At 41.1% G+C, this 20,496-nt stretch overlaps 1 protein-coding gene across 2 annotated transcripts in view; it reads left to right on the top strand.

Annotated features, from left to right (window-relative positions):
- The window catches only part of LOC124619741 (derlin-1), a 129,570-nt gene that overhangs the window by 52,215 nt on the left and 56,859 nt on the right, over positions 1 to 20,496 (top strand). For both annotated transcript variants that reach the window (XM_047146313.1, XM_047146312.1), the window contains exons 3-4: positions 14,958 to 15,069; positions 20,273 to 20,364. In XM_047146313.1, coding sequence (XP_047002269.1) covers positions 14,958 to 15,069; positions 20,273 to 20,364 — 204 coding nt within the window. The remainder of the gene's footprint in view (positions 1 to 14,957; positions 15,070 to 20,272; positions 20,365 to 20,496) is intronic.

The raw sequence follows: 20,496 nt of genomic DNA, 5'->3' as shown, positions 1-20,496 counted from the left end.
TACCAATATTGACCTACTCATTTGGAGTAGTGAAATGGAGTAACACAGACCTAGAAGCAGTCAATACACTTGCACGATCACAATGCCACAAATATAGAATACATCACATACATTCAGCAACAGAAAGATTCACATTAAGCAGAAAGGAAGGAGGAAGGGGATTTATCGACAAAAAAACTTACATTATGGACAGGTAGACAATTTAAGAAAATTCTTTATAGAACAAGCAGAAACTAGCAAAATACACAAATCAATCACTCATATAAATACATCAGCTATACCGTTGCAATTTCATAACCACTTCTACAACCCTTTAGATCACATAACAACAGATACAAAGAAAGTAAATTGGAAAAAGAAAACACTACATGGCAAGCACCCTTATCATCTAACACAGCCACACGTCGATCAAGGTGCGTGGCTAAGAAAAGGCAATATATACAGTGAGACAGAAGGATTCATGACTGCAATACAGGATCAAACAATAAACACCAGATATTACATCAAGCCTATTATTAAAGATCCCAATACCACAACAGATAAATGCAGACTTTGCAAACAACGAATAGAAACAGTAGATCACATCACAAGTGGATGTACAATACTAGCAAATACAGAATACACCAGAAGACATGACAATGCAGCAAAAATAATACATCAACAACTTGCCATACAATATAAACTAATAAAACAACACGTCCCCACACACAAGTATGCACCACAAAATGTACTGGAGAATGATGAGTACAAATTATACTGGAACAGAACCATTATAACAGATAAAACAACACCACATAACAAACCTGACATCATACTCACCAATAAAAAGAAGAAATTAATACAACTAATCGAAATATCCATACCCAATACAACAAATATACAGAAGAAAACAGGAGAAAAAATTGAAAAATACATCCAACTGGCTGAGGAAGTCAAGGACATGTGGCATCAGGATAAAGTTGACATTATACCAATTATACTATCAACTGCAGGAGTCATACCACACAATATCCACCAGTACATCAATGCAATACAGCTACATCTAAACGTATATATACAACTACAGAAATCTGCAATTATTGATACATGTTCAATTACCCGAAAGTTCTTAAATGCAATGTAACATATACTGTACAGTTAAAAGGAAGTCACGCTTGATCAAAGTCCGCGTCACTTTCCATTTTTAACCAGACATAACGTCTGAGAAAGGAAAGAAATAATAATAATAATAGTTGTTGTTGTTGTTGTTGTTGTTGTTGTTATATAATATTAAACAGTATCCAATGGTAGAAAATGGATAAAAATATGTGAAATGTACAATGATTGTAACGTTAGATAAGTAACATGTAAATAATTGCTAAGTTTAACTTCATAACGGCGTACATTACAAAAATACACTGAGCTGAAACTTCTTGGGTAGGTGAGGTTCGATGAACTTCAGAGGCTCCTCTCCCATAGTAAAAGCTATGACGTTGCCAGTAAAATTAATATGATAAATGTATACTAACTGATAATATTTAATGGAAAAATTGTAGCCTAAATAACATATTAATATCATTTGTACTTAGATCTGAGCAAATTGCTGCTTCATCTAGGAGTGCCTTGAAGTTGTTTTGATGCCCTCCCACCTGGAACAGCCAGGTAGTGGGGCACTTTCTTCCATTAAAAACCTCTCCTATCATATATTAGCTTCTTCTTAAATTTTTAAATTTTCTGTTTTCTTTTTCTCAATTTACGTTCATTTTACTCCAGTACCAACTCATCATTGTTACTCTTGTTTTATTGCTCAAGGGAAAAAAATGTTAGCAATATGGAACAGTGTATTGTAACAGGAAAAATTGTAAATTGTATAATCTACAGTGTGCTTTTTAAAATAGGTAGCAGGTCTTTAAATATGCAATAAATGAAAAAAAATCATGTACTGGAAACAGTGGACTGAGGCTTTCTGCCTATGTTTTACCCCTTTCCAGGCAGAATCCTTTTACCGTAAAGGAACTTTTTCTGGCCCCCTCTTCTCCTCATGATTCAGTCACTGGCCATCACTCCATCAATAACTGGTTACTTCAACACCCTAATCCTCCACAATGGCAATGTCTCATCCAGGTTTTTAACTATTTTTGGCTCCAAGGCACTTTCCCTCTCAGTGGAGGGACAGTACTGTGGTTCCTGTCCTTAAGCCCGGCGATGATCTGTCATTCCTTGATAGTTAATGGCCCATCAGCATTCCTATTCTGGGTCCTTGAATCCCAGGGTCTTTGATCTCCTTACCAATGTAGCTTTCAGGATGGACGGTCTCAGATCAGTCCTCTGCTTCTGGAAATGGCAGTTTGGCAGACCATCTTGTTGCAGTTTTCTTCGACATTTATAAGGCCTACGACACAGCGTGGCACCAATTTTTCTCATCACTATTAATGGACTTGTGGACTCTGCTGGATCGTTGGTCACCCTTGCTCTATATTTGGATGATTTATGTATTTGGGCTAGCTTCCACTCATTGATCTCTGCAGAATGACAGCTCCAGGGTGCCATCTGGTGCACTCCCATTTAGGCAGTCTCACACTGTTTTCAGTTCTCTCCCTTAAGTTGAGGGTGGTGAATTTCTGTCTCCGTACTGTGGTCCATCCTAATCTGAAGCTCTACCTCGATGCCCAACACCTGACCATGGTCCCCCAGTTCCATTTCTTTGTGTGTCTTCTTTTTGACAACAGGCTTACTTCATTGCCCCGTATCCTTCATCTGAAGGTTCTCTGTTTTCTTAAACTCGATGTGCTCCGCTTCCTTGCCCACACTTCTTTGGGGCGCAGATTATTTGACCCTTTTGCACCTTTACTGGGCGTCAGTTCTGTCCCATCTGGGGTATAGCTGTCAAGTTAATAGATAAACTGCCCTTTCTGTGCTGCTCCTCTTGCACCCAGTTCACCATTGTGGTATCCATGTAGCCACTGATACCCTGTCTGTAGTTTTGTGGTTGACGCTGGGATCCCTCCCCTTTCGATTTAGTGATGCCGACTCCTGGTTTCCTATGCAATCACTATCTGCTCTTCCCCTGCACACCCTTCCTATTCTATTCCTTTTGTGGCTTCAGGCCATCACCCCCTTGCTGCTCGCACTCACGTGATTTCACCAGTTGGGCTCTGCCTTGCTTCTCACCACCGTGACTTCCATCTCCCCTCCTTGTCCTCTTTCCTCCTCAATTAGTTGCTTGACCACGGATTCAGATGGATCTCTTTCAGGGATCAAAAGCCACCAAGGCTCCACTGGTGTTCCATTGTTTGTTATGACGGCTTTTACGAATGTTACAGGACGTCACTGTTTTTTACACTGATGGCTCCAAATCCACTGATAGTGTGGGATATGCCTTCATGCTTGTTAGCATGTAACATCTCCTGCCTGCCATGGGAATTTATGGCCATCTTTTGGGCACTCTGTTTTATTAAACAGTCCTCCCTCACCTGAGTTTTGTTATGTGTGGGCTCAATGAGTGGCCTTTAGGCTATTGCTCAGTGTTTTTCATACCAACCCTTCGTCTCTGCCATCCATGACCTCGTTGAGCTCGGTGCTGCTGCTTTTTCCATTGATTTTCTTTGGGTTCCTGGCCACATAGGTATCCTGGGTAATGAACATGCTGATCATCTGACCTGAGGGGGGGGGGGGGTGTGACCATGTACCCCCCCCTTCTCCTTGACCCATCCAGTGGCATATTCGTGGCTTTATATCAAATCCCTTTTTGCTAAATCACTTGCTGACTTTTGGGAGGCTACCCCTCTGTCTAATAAAATTCATGCCATCAAGGAGACTCCCACCATGTGGAGTTCTCCGCTGTGCCTCTGCTGGCAGCAATCTACCCTCCTCTGGCATCTCTGTATTGGCCATACTAGGTTGACCCATGGTTTTTTAGTGAACAATGGATCACTCACCCTCTCTAGTTGCGGCTCCGCTCATGGTGATCCATATTTTACTGGTTTGCCCCCACCTTTTGACCCTTCGCACTAAATATGCCCTCCTACCTTCCTTGTCTTGGGTGTTAGCAGACGACTCTCACATGGTTGCGTTTGTCCTCTGTTTTCTTCGCGAAAGTGCTTTTTACTCAGATAAAAGTCCTTGAATTTTCCTCTGTCATTTGAGCCCCTCAGTTGCTTTGGGCATTAGTTATGGAGGCCTTTACCTTGCCTTCACACTGACCAGTTTCTCCTTGCATTTTGTCTGATCTGTTGTGCAGTTTTGTTTCCCCCTTTCCTTGTATCTTCTTCCCCTGGTGTTATCTCCCTTTTATCATGAGAATGGTATAATGCAGATGTTGGGACAGGTCAGTGGCAATTCTGGTGCCCCCCGCGCGTAGCGCTCCTGGGGACCACTGCTGCCTTGGTGTCCCTTTTCACTCTTTGTTTGCACCTTATCCCTTCCCCTTGACTGGGCTGTGCTGTTTGTGTTTTTCCTCCCGTGATCTCTACCATCCTCGTTCGTGGGACCACTGGCAACCCTCAAGGGAGTTCTGTGCACTTTGGCGGGTCCATGTTTGGCTACCATGGGGCCTCAGTCCTTGCAACATCTTTTCCCGCTATCCTCGTGCTGTTTTTTTTCCCCTTCCTTAGGGAACTTGTCTGGGCTGTTTTGGAAATGTATTCTGCATCTTCAATGGTCAATGTCAGAATACTCTCCACTATCTTTGATTTCTTTATTCTTTCTTTGTTCACCTCCTCCTATCGTTCCTCCGCTTTGGCATTTTAGGTTCCCTTTTTTTCTTCTTCCTCCCTGTGTGCTCCTGAAGGCTGGCCCATGCATCTGACGCATAACAGGTTACTGGGTAATGCATAATTCCCACCCCAGATTGACAGGTAGGGTTTGCACATACCCCCGGTACAGGCCAGGCTCAGGGAGGGGCGATTGTCAGAGCTGCTGTGTTCCCAAATTCCTGATTGGTCCCTCTGTCAGGTGTCAGGAGGTGTGACCTGAGGTGTCAACAATCACCTAAGGCCCAGGTGCCCCCTTCTGAAAGAGTACACCTTCAGTCACGCTGGCACTTAAGGATGATTTTCTCACAATGAACCAGTCAATGGCTACAAAACGTAAACAGTATAAGGTTAATGGTTCAAAGACCCTCCCAGCTGCACCACTGTTATTCATGGTTTCATGTACTAAAGACAGTCAGTCCTTTGCTACGGCAAATCCAATTATTATTCAGAAAGGTGTTGATGCAGTTGGTGGCCCTGTGAAATCCTGCTCTAGTTCATGCAGTGGCACTTTGTGTTTGGAGACTTTTTCTGATTCTCAAGCACAACAGCTGCTTGCAGCTTCGCTCCTCCATGCCTCTCCTGTTCGCGTCAAGGCTCATTGAATGCCGAATTCTTTCCATGGTGTTATTTACACTAGGCTGCTCAATGGTATGACCGAGGCAGAAATCCAAACGTACTTCTCTGATCAGGGTGCCATAGCAGTCCATCATGTGATGAAAATGGTACACACATCCTTAGTGCCCACACTCACTCTTTTTCTCACGTTTGATAGAGTAGTACTTCCATCAGAGATGAAAGCAGGCTTTGAAATTATCACAGTGCGACCATACATTCTGAATCTGATGCAGTGTTACCAGTGTCATCGTTACAACCACACTCGAATGCCCTATTGACATCCAGCCAAATGTGTAACCTGTGGTAGGGATGGTCATGAGGGCAATTGTTCACCTTCTCCCCACTGTACCAATTGCAATGGCAACCATGCAGCCTCCTCCTGAGATTGTCCCATCTGCAAATCTCCCACAATACGCTCCTTAGACGACTGGACGAAAACCGCAACACATTATCATTTTTAGCTAATGTACTATTGTAATTAAAAACAAGAATGATGAAAATTCCTGACTTAACCACAGGGTAATTATTCTGCATAAGCTGTATGTAATGTAAGAGTGTGTTGAAAGATTTCACCTTGTAGTTAAATATCGAAGCCACTGAAGGTATTATTTACAGTAAGTCGTCTGGTAATCTCTTCGCTCCTTCCTTATCTGAATCAGAGATACACATTTCAGTTCTGGAAGCATCACCTGCTACGTTGATAATGAGTCTATAAACAACAGAATCTTCGAAGCCAACCAGGCGCAGCATTTTCTCCTCTTCTTTTATGACGAGCTGTTCTATACATGGCAGCGTTCGGCACTGATGTGTGAAAGAGCTTCGTGCGTTAGTTCCAGTGCGTCTGGCAGCCTAACACTCTTGCTACTTCTCAGGCCAAATTCCACAGCTTGGCTCCAGATCAGCTCTGTTGGGTTCATATTATAATGGTACAGTAGCAAATGTAAAAATGCAGCATTTGTATGAGTGCTCGATTCTGTGAAAATGATTGTTTTTCATGTTTCTACGATACTTATGTACCTCTGTGGTATAAAACGATGGACATAGTCCAAATAAAGATTCGATATAAGTAAGGCATATGATACTACTTGGACACACTGTATTTTCACATAACTGCATCAAGGGGCTTATGGGGCCATCTCCCCATCTTCATATGGTTTGTTAGAACCTGAGTAGGTGACACACTATCTGATCGATTTTAGCAGGAGAATGGTGTTCCTCAGGGCAGTGTTTTAACTGTTAGCCTCCTTTCCACAGCCATCAACAGTATCACATCTGCAGTAAGGAGTCCTGTACAGTGCTCCTTATTTGTAGGCAGATTTTGCTGTTTTCTGTTCCTCCACAAGTGTTGCAACGGCGAACTGTCAGTTGCAACTTAAAGTGCGGAAGTTAGAGGAGTGGGCTGCAAAGATAGGTTTCCAGTGTTCTGCAGGTGTGCGTGTGTGTGTGCGTGTGTGTGTGTGTGTGTGTGTGTGCGTGCGTGTTTTTATTTTAATTGTTCTCGTCATCATTGTAATTTGCCTGCCTTGAATATCCTACATTTTAGAGACACAGTGCGGTTTCTGGGCCTCATTTTTGACTTTAGATTGTTGTGGTTACCACACCTGTGAGACCGGAAAGGTAGAATCTTCAAGGCGCTGAACATCATCAAGTTCCTTAGCCACAGGTCTTGGGGAGTGGACAGGGCTTGTCTCCTTCAGTTTTATCGGGCTTTTGTGCGTTCGCGGCTGGGCTATGGTTGCATGGGGTGTGGCTCAGTGAGACCCCCTTACTTGCAGATCATTGACACTGTCCATCATGAGGGGATTCAGCTGGCCACAGGTGCTTATCGGATCAGTCTCATACCTAGCATCTGTGCTGAGGCAGGGGAACCGCCATTTACCATCCGGCAGCAGCTCATGGTGTGTCAGGCATGCAAGTTCCTTGGCACTCCATCTTCACCATACTGTTGCTCGTCAACCTCTGGAACGCCTTTTTTCCAACTGTTCACGAGCCATTTGGGATCCGCATGCAGCATGGAGCCAGTACTACCCCAAATCCAGGGTTCTAACAGTCTGCCAACCTGGTTACTGGAGAGACCCAGCGTGAGTTAGATTTGGTGCAGTACAGGAGAGATACCACTCCTGCTTCAGTTTTTAATGCGATATTCTCTGATATTTTATCTGAGTACCATGACAATGTAGTTGTTTTTACAGATGGGTCTAAGCATGCAAACTCTGTTGGTTGCTCTGTTGTTTTCCTGGATCGTGTCCTCAAGGTAAGACTGCCTCTGTAATTTACCATCTTTGATGCCGAAATATGTGATCTTGCGATCACTGCAGTGGTTGAGATGTTCTCCTGGTGTTAGATTTCTCGTCTGCTCAGAGTCTCTGAGTGCCCCTTTACTGTCTCCAACATTTGTACCCAGTGGATACAGTAACCCAGAATATCCAGGATGCGCACCTAAAACTAAAACAACTGAGGAAGGAGGTGTCTCTCTGCCACATCAGTGGGACGAGTTCCTCCTTACTCCTCTTCGCATAGGCCACAGCCCTAAGACACATGGATTCTTACTCCAGCGAGAGGCCCCTCCAGTGTGTCATGCTTGTGGTGTGCAGATCAGGGTGCACCACATTTTATTAGACTGCATTTTATTTGTTGACCAGCAGATTTGCTGGTGGAACTGCAGTCTATTTAATGTAACTGTCAAACAAATGTGGTTAGGATTTTAAAGTTTTGTGAATTGTCCAAGGTTTTTAACAAGATTTTAGGGAGATGTTTTTAATGTATCAAAGTGTGGCTGCCTCACCCTAGATTTTTGTAACTGGTCAGTCAGTCACATTTTCCTGTTCTTTTCTTTTAGTTCTTCTGTAATTTGTTTTCTCTGTGTTGTAATCTCTTGATTAGATTTCTTTCCCCCTTGGTTTTAGTGTGTGTGATCATTTCGAGTGCATGTGTGTACAACACTTATACTTCATCTCCACATTCATTTGTTTTCATAAGTTTAAGGGCGCTGATCTCACCATTGGGTGCCCATTACACACACACACACACACACACACACACACACACACACACACACACTCTCTCTCTCTCTCTCTCTCTCTCTCTCTCTCTCTCTCTCTCTCAGGCCATGCCCTTCTCTTCTAAGAATCTTGAGTGCTACAATGCCGCCTTTACTATGACGGAGCTAGATACTCTTCTCACTTCATCTTGATCCTCTGCCCCCAGGTCCGGACGATATTCACATTTCGATGTTGCAGCACCTTTCTCTTGTGGGCAAGCACTTTCTGCTTCGTACGTACAACCACATCTGGGGCACCTTTCCCAGATGCTGCCATGAAGCTACTGTCATACCTATACCTAATCCTGGTAAGGGCTACCACCCCATTTTTCTCGCCAACTGTGTTTGCAAGGTGATGGAACATGTAATTCATGCTCAGCTGGTATGGTGGCTCAAGTCTCGCAATTTACTAACCACTGCACAGTTTGGATTTTGATCGCACCATTCTGCAGTTGAACATGTTGTCACTTTGTCCACCCACATTGTGAATGGTTTCCTGTGGAAATTCGAGACTGTGGTTGTTTTTTTCGTTCTGGAGAAAGCCTATGACAACTGCATTTGGACTAGTATCCTCGTTACACTGTAAATGTGGTGCTTCTGTGGCCACCTGCCCCATTTCCTGCAGGAATATTTAAAAGACCAACTTTTGAAGGTATGTGTGGGTTCTGCCTTGTCGGATACCTTATCCAGGAGAATGATGAGCCCCAGGGTTTCATCCTTAGTGTCATCCTCTTTGCTATTGCCATTGACCTTATAATGGCCTGTATCCCTCTGGGGATCTTTGGCTCCCTTTTCTTTAACAATTTTGCCATCTATTGCAGTTCTACATGGGCTTGTCTCATTGAGCGGAATATTCAGTGATGTCTCGATCATCTTTACTCAAAGAGCATCGGCACTGGCTTTCGTTTTTCCACTGACAAAACAGTTTGTATGAATTTTTGCCAGCACAGTTGGTTTCTTCCACCACCTTTGCATCTTGGGCCTGTTGCTCTTCTTATCGTTGAAACTGCAAAATTTTTGGGGCTCCTGCTCTATAGGAAACTTTCTTGGTCCTCTCACGTCTTACCAGGCAGCCCGCTGTTTGTGGTCCCTCAATGTTGCACGTGTCCTCGGTGGTACTCCCTGGGGAGCAGATTGAACCCTCTCCCTCTCCCACTCCCCTCCGTTTATATCGGCAGCGGTAGTTAGGCAGCTTCTGCATACAGACTCAACCAGGCTAGTGTAAAAGGCACCAGTGGATAAACAGATGCCACAATGGTGGGTAGTATGGAGATGGATTAAAGCGACGGACATGCAGGTACAAAGCAAAACTACTACTACTACTACTACTACTACTACTACTTCTTCTTCTTCTTCTGTTCGGCACCTTCCCCCAAATCAGCCAAGCAACCAGAGATTGTGTGTGTGTGTGTGTGTGTGTGTGTGTGTGTGTGTGTGTGTGTGGTGATTGTTGGACGTCTGTCTTCTTCAAAGCTTTACTGTTTGAAAAGATTTAATTTATGACCAGTCTGATTTTAAAGTAGATTATTGAATTCTACAATTTTGTTGACAACTCCTTTATGTTGAAGAAGGAAATAGACTTGATACCTCACAGGCATCAAAGTAGATTAACTCCAGAAGTTTCTTTCTCATTTAGTGAAAGAACTGTATGTGACTTTTTCTTCAAGACACATTATGCATCAAGTAAGAGTGACATTATTGAATTCCAGACCTACTCATTTTTGAGCATTTTGATCATATCTCACAAGAGCGTGTGGCTTAATTGACGATGCTAGATATGCATACTTTTTATAACTTTCGACTCAGCATTGGTGCTCACTTTTGGACCACCGTCTTGTAAATAAAACAAGTTACCAACTCATACGCAATCACTTTGACTTTGCCATTAATATCTCGAATAACTGTAAGAGTTTTCTCAAATGTCACTGTGTGGTTGTTATCCATGTCTTTTGCCACAGAAATGAAATTTATTCAGAGTTTTACCACATATAAAGGGTTTCTTAGTGTTTCGGAGTTGGCACCATTGGCTACTTTTGCAATGTGTAGATCACCTTTAGCTGTTACTTGAGTAGCACTATCGCCTGCAAGCATTAAATTCTCTTCTAAGCAGGCTTGTTCATAGAGAAACAGTGATTAGCTTTGTCGACATTGTTTGCAGCTTGCACACTTGGTTTCTTCTTGAAAAAACATTCAGCTTCTTGTTACAAAAGCTACATTTGTACGCTGATTTTTTTCCATTTTTTAAAGTTGTGTTGCAGTTTGTCACTATTACTCATTCATAGCGCTATTTTACTTGTTCATGAAACATTTACCAGAGTTAACAAAAATCAAGGCACTAGTATTTTCACTGTCTTTCTCAATCGTTGCATTGTGTTGTTCCAAGATTTTTACTTACAGGCTCTTCACATGTTGCAGATTCAATAGCAAGTCTAAAATTGTCGTAGTTACATGGAAGACTGTAGAGCAGCATTATTGACAATTTATGACCGTTTTTCAACATCCGTTGCATGTAACTTGTCTGCAGTATTGAAGAATTCAGTAAGATGTGTCACATCGTCATTATGATGCATGCTGTAAAGCGTTAGCCATTTGAGCAGGTTGCTTTGCGAACAGATTGTCTGAATCCTCTGACTGATTCTAGTTTAAGCCATGCCTGACTTGATGTATTTAGTGCAGTTACTTACTTGCTACAGCTTGATGGGATTTGTGGATAAAATAAAATCTGCTTTTGCTTTCATGTCTGTCGAAAGCCTTGCTTTGCATGCAGATTCTGCAGCAGCAAACATTTGACCTTCACCAGTTGCTGCAGGTTGTGGTATTTCTCCAGACCCACATCCCCATGTGTCGTTTCTGATAAGTGGTGCTCCAGCTTGTATTCTCATTTTGTCGTAATTATCATATGACAGCATCTCCAGTCAACATTAGTGTGCAGCAGTCACATGTGCCATGTTTGTCTTCACAAACTTGTTTGTTTTTGCACTTTCAGATTGTGAATTCAAGTTTTCGTCCAGTCGAAAAGTGTCACTTTTCCTGGATGCATAACGTGGACCCATAATCTGTTGGATGTGGTTTGACAATAGAGGCATGACATATAAATACTGGACAACTTTATTCGTGACTAACTGTATGAAGAGTAACACAGAACTAAGAACAACAGACTTGAAAACATGTGCATAGTGACATCTACAGACACCAAAAATATTACATATTGATGTCTGCTTGTGACTGTATATGTGCGGATGGATGTGTGTGTGTGTGTGTGTGTGTGTGTGTGTGTGTGTGTGTGTGTGTGTGTGTGTGTGTGTGTGAGTGTATACCTGTCCTTTTTTCCCCCCTAAGGTAAGTCTTTCCGCTCCCGGGATTGGAATGACTCCTTACCCTCTCCCTTAAAACCCACATCCTTTCGTCTTTCCCTCTCCTTCCCTCTTTCCTGACGAAGCAACCATTGGTTGCGAAAGCTAGAATTTTGTGTGTATGTATGTGTTTGTTTGTGTTTCTATCAACCTGCCAGCGCTTTCGTATGGTAAGTCACATCATCTTTGTTTTTAAATATATTTTTCCCGCGTGGGAAAAAATATATCTAAAAACAAAGATGGTTTGACTTACCAAATGAAAGCACTGGCACGTTGATACACACACAAACATACACACAAAATTCTAGCTTTCGCAACAAACGGTTGCCTCGTCAGGAAAGACGAGGCAACCGTTGGTTGCAAAAGCTAGAATTTTGTGTGTATGTTTGTGTTTGTTTGTGTGTGTATCGACGTGCCAGTGCTTTCGTTTGGTGTATATATAATCTGTAATTATTGATACATGTTCAATTACTCGAAAGTTCCTAAATGTAATGTAACATATACTGTACAGTTAAAAGGAAGTCACACTTGATCAAGGTCCGCGTCACTTTCCATTCTTAACCAGACATAACGTCTGAGAAAGGAAAGAAATAATAATAAAAGCATAACTTGTCTGAAAAAGAAAGAATTGTTTTTATGGATTTTTGTTGTTTTGTATGTAATTAAGAATAGTGTATTGCAAAAATGAAATAATGTTTAATCTTTCGCTACTCTCCATTTCACATTTTTTGTAACTTGGAGTTTTCATGCTTTTTTATTTTTCCAGGCAAATGTACAAGATCCCTAACACATGTATTAGTTAATGAAAACGCATTCTTACATTGCGCCAACACAACAACTTGTACTTATTACACACTTTTTTATTAAATGTTTGCTTGTAGTCACGCTTAATTGATTTTGTCCTTTCTCAGTCAATGGATCTGCTCTGGAAGGCCTTAGTTCCTTTGGGAATTTTGTTTTCTGTTAGCACTTGAAAAAAAGATTCAATAGATTTCATGTCGACATTGCACACGAAAGCCAATACCTGCACAGTAAAAAGTGAACTCCAAACAGATAAACCTGACCCACCATAAGGTGAAACATGTCAGAAGCATGAACACAGTTTCACACTCAATGATGATGTACATTATGGTTCTCAGCGCTTCAAATGGGTTACTCTATCATGAAATCCATAACTTAATATACTATATCTCATTCAGAATCCCACAAGATAGATTTTCCTATCAGTATAACTATAACATATACTGATGTCCGATCTAATTTTACTGTATAGTGAATGAATTGGTATATTTGAGGAGTGTGCTACCATGCAGCAGGCATTGAAGTAAACTTGTAATTGAGTGGTAAGGGCAAGCTGTGCACATCGCGAACCGTGCGCATTGTTTATTAAACCTGTATGTAATTGCCCCATAAGGCAGTTATGTCACACCAGTCGACCATGCCCAAAAACTCCTTAAAACCTGCACAACTGAACATGTGCTCATGACCATAATGCCAAGTTTCACGGAGTCAAGAGGAGTAGCAATGTAGCACAGGATGGTATGTTCAGTGTTGGGTACTCTGATTACTGGCATTCAAAGAAAAATAACCAATAAATCTGCAAGGTATCAAAAGTTAGTTGTTCATGTTATTGTCTGTTCTTATATAACGTGGGTCAGTTATGTCCCATTAACATACATTCACACTTAATTTTCCCACTGTAAAGGTTTGAAAACTTGTGGGGCTGCTGAGATTATTTTGGTTGAAAAGAAATTTGCTATTTAATAGCTGATGTAGCAGGTCCATCATGGTAGCAAAAAATCGGAAATCCAGACTGCTTCAAAGATTCGACCAGCAGGTGCTGGGCAAGGTAATACTGTGTTCATTAGAGCAAAAGACAAAACAGACATTAAAGAAGGGTGAAAGACAATGATAAGGGGCATTGACCTTATTAGAGAGCAACTTAAAGTGATGAGGAGCGTCCAGCAATTGTGGTAATAGTAGGACTGATGAAAACTGATGAAATTTTCAACTGAGCTTAATTCACAGAACAACTCAGAGCACCCAAAGAAGACTGAATGAGTCGTCAAAATCCTGTGCATAAAATTGAAACAGCAACAACTTGGCTGAACACCTGGGAGTACACCATTGATCTTCCACACCAAGAAAACCTGAGAGATCACAAATATTTGTTACGGTTGAATTTTTATTTGATTGTTTCAGCTGCCTGTGTTGTACATTAATCTTCATTCTTTAAGTTCATTTCTTTCTTCAGAGTTCCTTCATTATCTGACTGTCTTTCACTGACTCTTTTTCCAAGAATACGCTTCGTGCTCTTCTTGCTTTCTCTTCAGATAGTTCTACTGTCATTTATTATTATTATTATTATTATTATTATTATTATTATTATTATCAGAGAGAGAGAGAGAGAGAGAGAGAGAGAGAGAGAGAGCATTTTTGAAATGTTTGTAAGTCATGTAACTGAAGTGGAATGTGAGTGGCTAGTGGTGGCTGAGCAGGTCGTAAGTGTGCTGGGCGCGTGAATCAGACTGCCTGGTGGGTAGCCGACACTTTCTGCCTATGCCTGCAAGTTTGTGGGGACAGGTACCGTTGCCCCTTAGGACACTGTCAGAACAACAGGGCCTAGTCCTGATGCGGGAATCTGCGTAAAACCCACATCCAGACTGTCCACACACACCAGCCCTCGTCGTTAATCTGCAAGGTAGACTTAATCTGGGGCTGGCGTGCCTCCCCGCATCCTGCAAGTGACTTGTTAACAGGAACAACTATCTGGATTAATGATGATAATAATAGTAATAATAATAGTAGTAGTAATAATGCATCTTTCAGCTATGATTTACTTTATTGTGGTTCATAAATCAATTTTTCCTTGCAAAGGAAGTGACAAAAATTCTAAATAGAAAGAAGTCCATCTAAATATGAAGAAGCCAATTTTTGGCACTCACTGCTGATTATTCCTGTCTCAGTGCTTGATAAACAAATGCTGCTCTTCTGCCTTCGATGATATTTGACTGTACATGTCAGAAGATCTGTGTTCCTGATATAATAATGGAGGTTTTGAAAGAATATTTTTGTGGATGAGTTTGGGGGAGGGAGGGGGCGGTTGTGGATACATCTTTATTATTATATATTTTATATTATTATATTATATTATATATTATTGTTCATTTGATATGTAGGTCTTAGCTGACTTACAAATGCTTTCGAATGTTTCAGATATGGAGGCCAGTCACAGCTGTCTTCTACTACCCCATTACTGCTTCAACAGGATTCCATTTCTTAATAAATTTATACTTCTTATACAAGTATTCATTACTTTTGGAAACTGGTAAGAATGCATGACTATTGTCAGAAATTTGTTGTCTCATTATTTGTTATATTAGAAACGCAACCTAAGAGGGTGTGATAAATGAAGTTGGGAACAGTAAGATTACCTGATTGGACCACAATATTAATAATAGATATGCCACTGTGAGTGTTAAAATATGCTCTTGAGTAACATGTTCATATCGAAGTGTTGTAGTTAAAGGCCTGATGCAACAGGAGTCTTAACTATCTATTAATCTGGGTGAGTTATGTGCAATAAAGGAAAGTGAGTGGAACTTGATGACCGATTACCAGGTGTGTGGAATTAGCACAGTATGACATGACACATTTGTGTGTGGCTCATGTGGGTACAGGTACATCTACATCTGCCTAAATACCCCACAGGCAACCTAAGACGGAGGGTGCCTTGTGTCACTGGTATTCGTGCTCTTTCCAGTTCCACTCAAATGGAGTGAGGCAAAAAAGACTGTCTACATGCCTCAGTGGAGACCCCAGTTTCTCTTGTCTTTTTCTTGTGCTCCTTATCCAAAATTTATGTTGGTGTCAGCAGAATCAGTCTGCATTCAGTCTGAAATACCAGCTCTCTAAACTTTGTCAATAGTATTCTGCAAAAAGAGCATAACTTCCTTCCACAGATTTCCCTTGGTGTCCACAGAGTATTTCTGTAATGTGTTGATTGAACATGCTGGTAAATCTCTGGCAGCATGCCTTTGAATTTCTTTGACATCTTCATTTAATCTGACCTTGAGGGATCACAAACACTCAAGCAGTACTCAAGAGTGAGTTACAAACAAGTGTTCTGTATGTCGTTTCTTTTATAACTGAGGTAAACTTTCCTAGCATTTGTCAGTTAACTGAAGTCGGCCATTCGCATTTCCTAAAATCAACCTTATGTGCTCATTCAATTTCTCATAACTTTGTAATGTTAATCAGTCAATTGAGCAGCACACAACTAATCCTGTACTTTGAATTTTAAGGGATTGTTTTTTCTACTTCTCTGCATTAACATACATTTTTTAGATTCAGAGGAAGTTGCCATTCACCACAGCACATAGAAATTCTGTTAGTCATCCTGTACCCTCCTGTAGTCAATCAATGAAAACACTTTCCCATACACTTCAGCATCATCAGCAAACCACTGCTGCTCACCCCATCCTCCAGATTATTTCTAAATATAGAGAACAAACGTGATCCTATCACACTTCAGTGGAGAACTTGTTTGTTTTGAACACTCGCCATCCAGGACAACGTACTGTGTTCTTTCACTTAAGAAATCTTTGAGCTATTCACATATATGACAACCTGTTCCACATACTCGAACCATAGTTAAGTTTGCAGTGAAGCATTGTGCTTTCTGGAAATCTATGAATATGGAATCTGCTATTGCCTTTCATCCACGGTTTGTGGGATATTGTACGAAAAAAGGGCAAGCTGAGTTCACATGAACAGTGCTTTCCAAATCCCAGCTGATCTGTGGGCAGGTGCTTATGTGTATGGGTGTTGCTCTGTAATTTTGTGAGTCCACTCTTTTACACTTCTTGTATACAGGAGTCACCTGCATTTATTTCCTCTCAGTGGGACTTTGCACTGAATGCCTCTGGTGGTGTTGTGACCATGTGACACTGTAAGGAAAAAGTGTAAGCAGAAGAGAGATGAAGTGGCAGTCATTATAGTGAAGATACAGGCCAAAACTGCAGAAATCCACTGATATAAATGGTTTGGACAAAGGGCACATTTTTGTGGCACTGCAGCTGGAAACGAGAATCTCTTAAATAGCGAAGCTGGTCACCTGTTGACATACTACTGTTGAGAGCACCTATGGAAACAGGTTGAAGGATGGTGAAATGAGTAGGCCGCATGGTATTGGATGACCACGTCCCATCACAGAGGTCAGAGGATCCTCCACTGTGCAATCCAGGATAGGCAGCAATCTGTGGCAGATCTGACAGAAGAGTACAGTGCTGGTGCAGGTATGAGTGGTTTGGAGCACGATGTTCAAAGCCCACTGTTGAACATGGAACTCCACATCACACAACCCCTACTTGTTCCTGCACTGACCCAATGACATCAATTCTGATTGCTGTGGGCACAGCTTCACTGAGTTCTCACTGTGTACCTTGCGCATCAAATGAATCGCATTTCTTGTTACACCAGGTTGATGATTGGGTCCTTACAGGCTGCACACACGTCCAGTCCTGAGAGTCCGGTGAGGATAAAATTATGCTATGGGGTACATCGACCTGGGGTTTGATGCGATCTGTGGTGGTAATTGAAGGCATCGTGACTGCAGTGGACTATGTGAACATTATTTCGTACGACCTGCATCACTTCTTGCTTGAAGTTTTCCCCTTTGGCAATGACATCTTCCAGCAGGATAACTGTCCCTGTTGCAAAGTCAGAATCGTGCGACAATGGCTTTAGGGGCATTATAGTGAACTCACATTGATGTCTTGGCCAGCAAGTGTGCCTGATCTGTACCCATTGGAACACGCCTCGGGCACCAGCTGCCTGCCCTTAAATGACCATCTTACAGTTTGTGGGAACTACTTGATCTGTGCATGGGCATCTGGTGCCACATACTTTTCGAATTCTGTCAAGGACTTGTAGAATCCGTGCCAGACTGAATCTCTTTTTCATTGTGTGTGAAAAGTGGAATAACACACTATTAAATAGGTGCTCTTAATATTTTGGCTCATTAGGCTTTAATAAATCCAAAGATACATTTATTGTCATTGAAAACTTAGTCCTTTAATGTGTTCATATTCAGTACTATCACTCACTGTGAAACATGCCCCAAATTTTGAGTTGTCACAACGATTATATCAACAGCAGTGTGCTTTATCATGCATCTGCTTTGCAAGCATTACGTTAGTACTGCATTATCTGGTTGTTGCTTAATGTACTGAGGGAAGATACCTGCAGCTTCAGCATCAGCAGTGTGAGAAATCATCATGCTCTCCACTCCTCTTGTCCTCTTCATCAGTTTCATCTTTTCTTTCTTGTAGGCTTTTGATTATTTCTTCATCTATTAAAGTTTGATCTGTATCACAGTTTTCCTCGTGCAGCCACTCAGCAACATAATCTTCACGAGTATCTCCTCCTCCTGGAAGCGTGTGGAACATGTCGGTGTACAAAGCGTCAGCAACTGACAATTTGAATTGACTGGCTCATGGCTGTTGCTCAGTACTGGCTCCAACTTAGCATCAGTGGATAATCACAGTTTTCTCCAGCTCTTCATTTTGGTAGTACCAGTCTCCACCTTCTCATGCCTCTGCTGTTTGGAAAACATCATGTAAGTTGATTTCTTTCCGCACCTTCAACATAGCCTCGCTAGAATCTTTTTCAGTTTTGTGTGGCAAGCGGACAAAAAGTCCGTGTTGATAGCGATGTTTTAATTTGATTTCACAATTCCCTAATCAGTGGGCTAAAGCAGAGCTGTGAATTGGATGAAAGTAAGTGTGTTTGTAGTGTATTCCATCAGACTGTTGAGTCAAGCCGGAAGGATGACGGAGGAATTTAGTCTGGCGATCTCCAGTCAAATGGAAACTGCTGACAGAACAGTGTGGATGAAGTTTCATAGGTGTGAACTGAACTGATACAAGATGTGATAAAAAGTAATGGGAATTTTTTAATTTAGTGGGTTGTGTTCATAGGATTTTCAATTTATTTATTTTTTATGTTGTTCATATACATTTTCTTGATGTATGTTTGCTTTTTTGCTGTTTTGAATACTCAGTTTTTGACAGAGTTTTCAAGTACTCAGATAATTTTTTTCTTTCGATAAAGATGGTTCAAAGAATTTGCTTTAATAAATGGAAGAAAATGCAGCACCACATCCAAAATGTGAATTGTGTCTTTAGGCAAAACTACTAGGAGAAAGACAAAAGTTTATTGGTGGTATAAATGTTTAAGAGGTTTGAGAAGACAGATGACGACCACCACCCTGGGCACCCTAGCGCAATTACTAACAATAATGTGGAAGAAGTAAAGAAAATGGTTCTGGAAAATCACCAAATCACCATTAGAGGGATTGCTCATGATGTTGGCGTACCCTTTGGCTCATGTCAAGGAATTTTTTCAGATGTTTTAGGCATGAAAGAGGTAGCAACCAAGTTTGTTCCAAAATTGTTGAATTTAGACGAGAAACACATTGCGTAGACATACCCCAGAAAGTGTTGAATGTAGTCGACAATGATCCAGGACTTATGAAAGGTGACAAAGCATGGGTATATGGATATTACGATGAAACTAAGGCCCAGTCATCCCAATGGAAACTGCCTGAAGAGCCAAGACCAAAAAAAATTCAAGAAGTTCGATCACATGAAGATTCTTCTGTTTTCTTTGATTACAATGGGATAATGCTTCGGGGGCTCCTGTGTTATGGTTGTACAGTTAATAAGGTATCCTACCTGTAAGTTATGCACCATTTGCATGAAGCAATCTGGAGAAAATGACCAGAATTGTCGCAAAACCACTCGAGGAAATTACATCACAGTCATCCTCCTGCTCATGATTGTTTGTGTTTTTTTGGCAAAAAACAAAACTGTTGTGTTGCCTCAGCCACTGTATTCACAGGCCATGGCCCCTTGCAACTTCTCTCTATTACCGAGGCTGAAGAGAACCATGAAAGGACATTGTGTTGCCACCGTTGATGAGATAAAAACAGACTCGCTGAAGGAGCTAAACTCCGTAATGGAAAGTGAGCTCCAGATATGCTTCCTGGAGTGGAAAAATCACTGGTGCAAGTGTATTACATCTGAGGTGGATTAGTCTGAAGGGGACAAAGTTGACTATGAATAAAGATTCATAAAGAAAAATAAAAACACCCATTACTTTTTGATCACAGCTTGTATATTGGGTACTACAGGATCCACAACCGCCACACTTTCTCTGAATAACATGTCATTAGATGAATTACCATTTATTTTGTTTACATTACAATACAGTTACTGCTGTAAAGCTGCATTAGTGTGTCAACATTTGCTCACTCTTTGACCCTTTGTTTAGTGCTGTGTGGTAAATATTATCTATACCATTTTTGAAGATTATAACCAGTATAAAAATATTTTATTTAGGTTCCATAAGGAATAGTTTTTAGCTACTGTGAGGAATAGGTGTTGAGGAGATAATTTGAATAGATATATGCAGTGTTGTTTTTTTAATATGGTTTACAAATCCTGCCAATGTTTTTCTCATTGTTTTAGGTATTTTTGATGGTCGCCCTGCTGATTATCTGTTCTTACTTCTTTTCAACTGGATATGTATTGTTATTGTAGCACTCATGGCTGATATTAATGTAAGTACAGTTATATTTCATAAGTTTTTGTATGGTATTGTGGAAATGTAAATTATAAAGTCCTGCGAAGAAATTGAAGAAATGTATGATGGAAATAAAAGAAATTATTCACATAGTGAAGGGAGACGAAAA

Source organism: Schistocerca americana, chromosome 6 (assembly GCF_021461395.2).
Source record: "Schistocerca americana isolate TAMUIC-IGC-003095 chromosome 6, iqSchAmer2.1, whole genome shotgun sequence".
In the NCBI taxonomy this organism is placed as follows: Eukaryota; Metazoa; Arthropoda; class Insecta; order Orthoptera; family Acrididae; genus Schistocerca; species Schistocerca americana.
The sequence above is the reverse complement of the archived record's forward strand: the minus strand, read 5'-3'. Positions and strand labels throughout refer to the sequence as shown.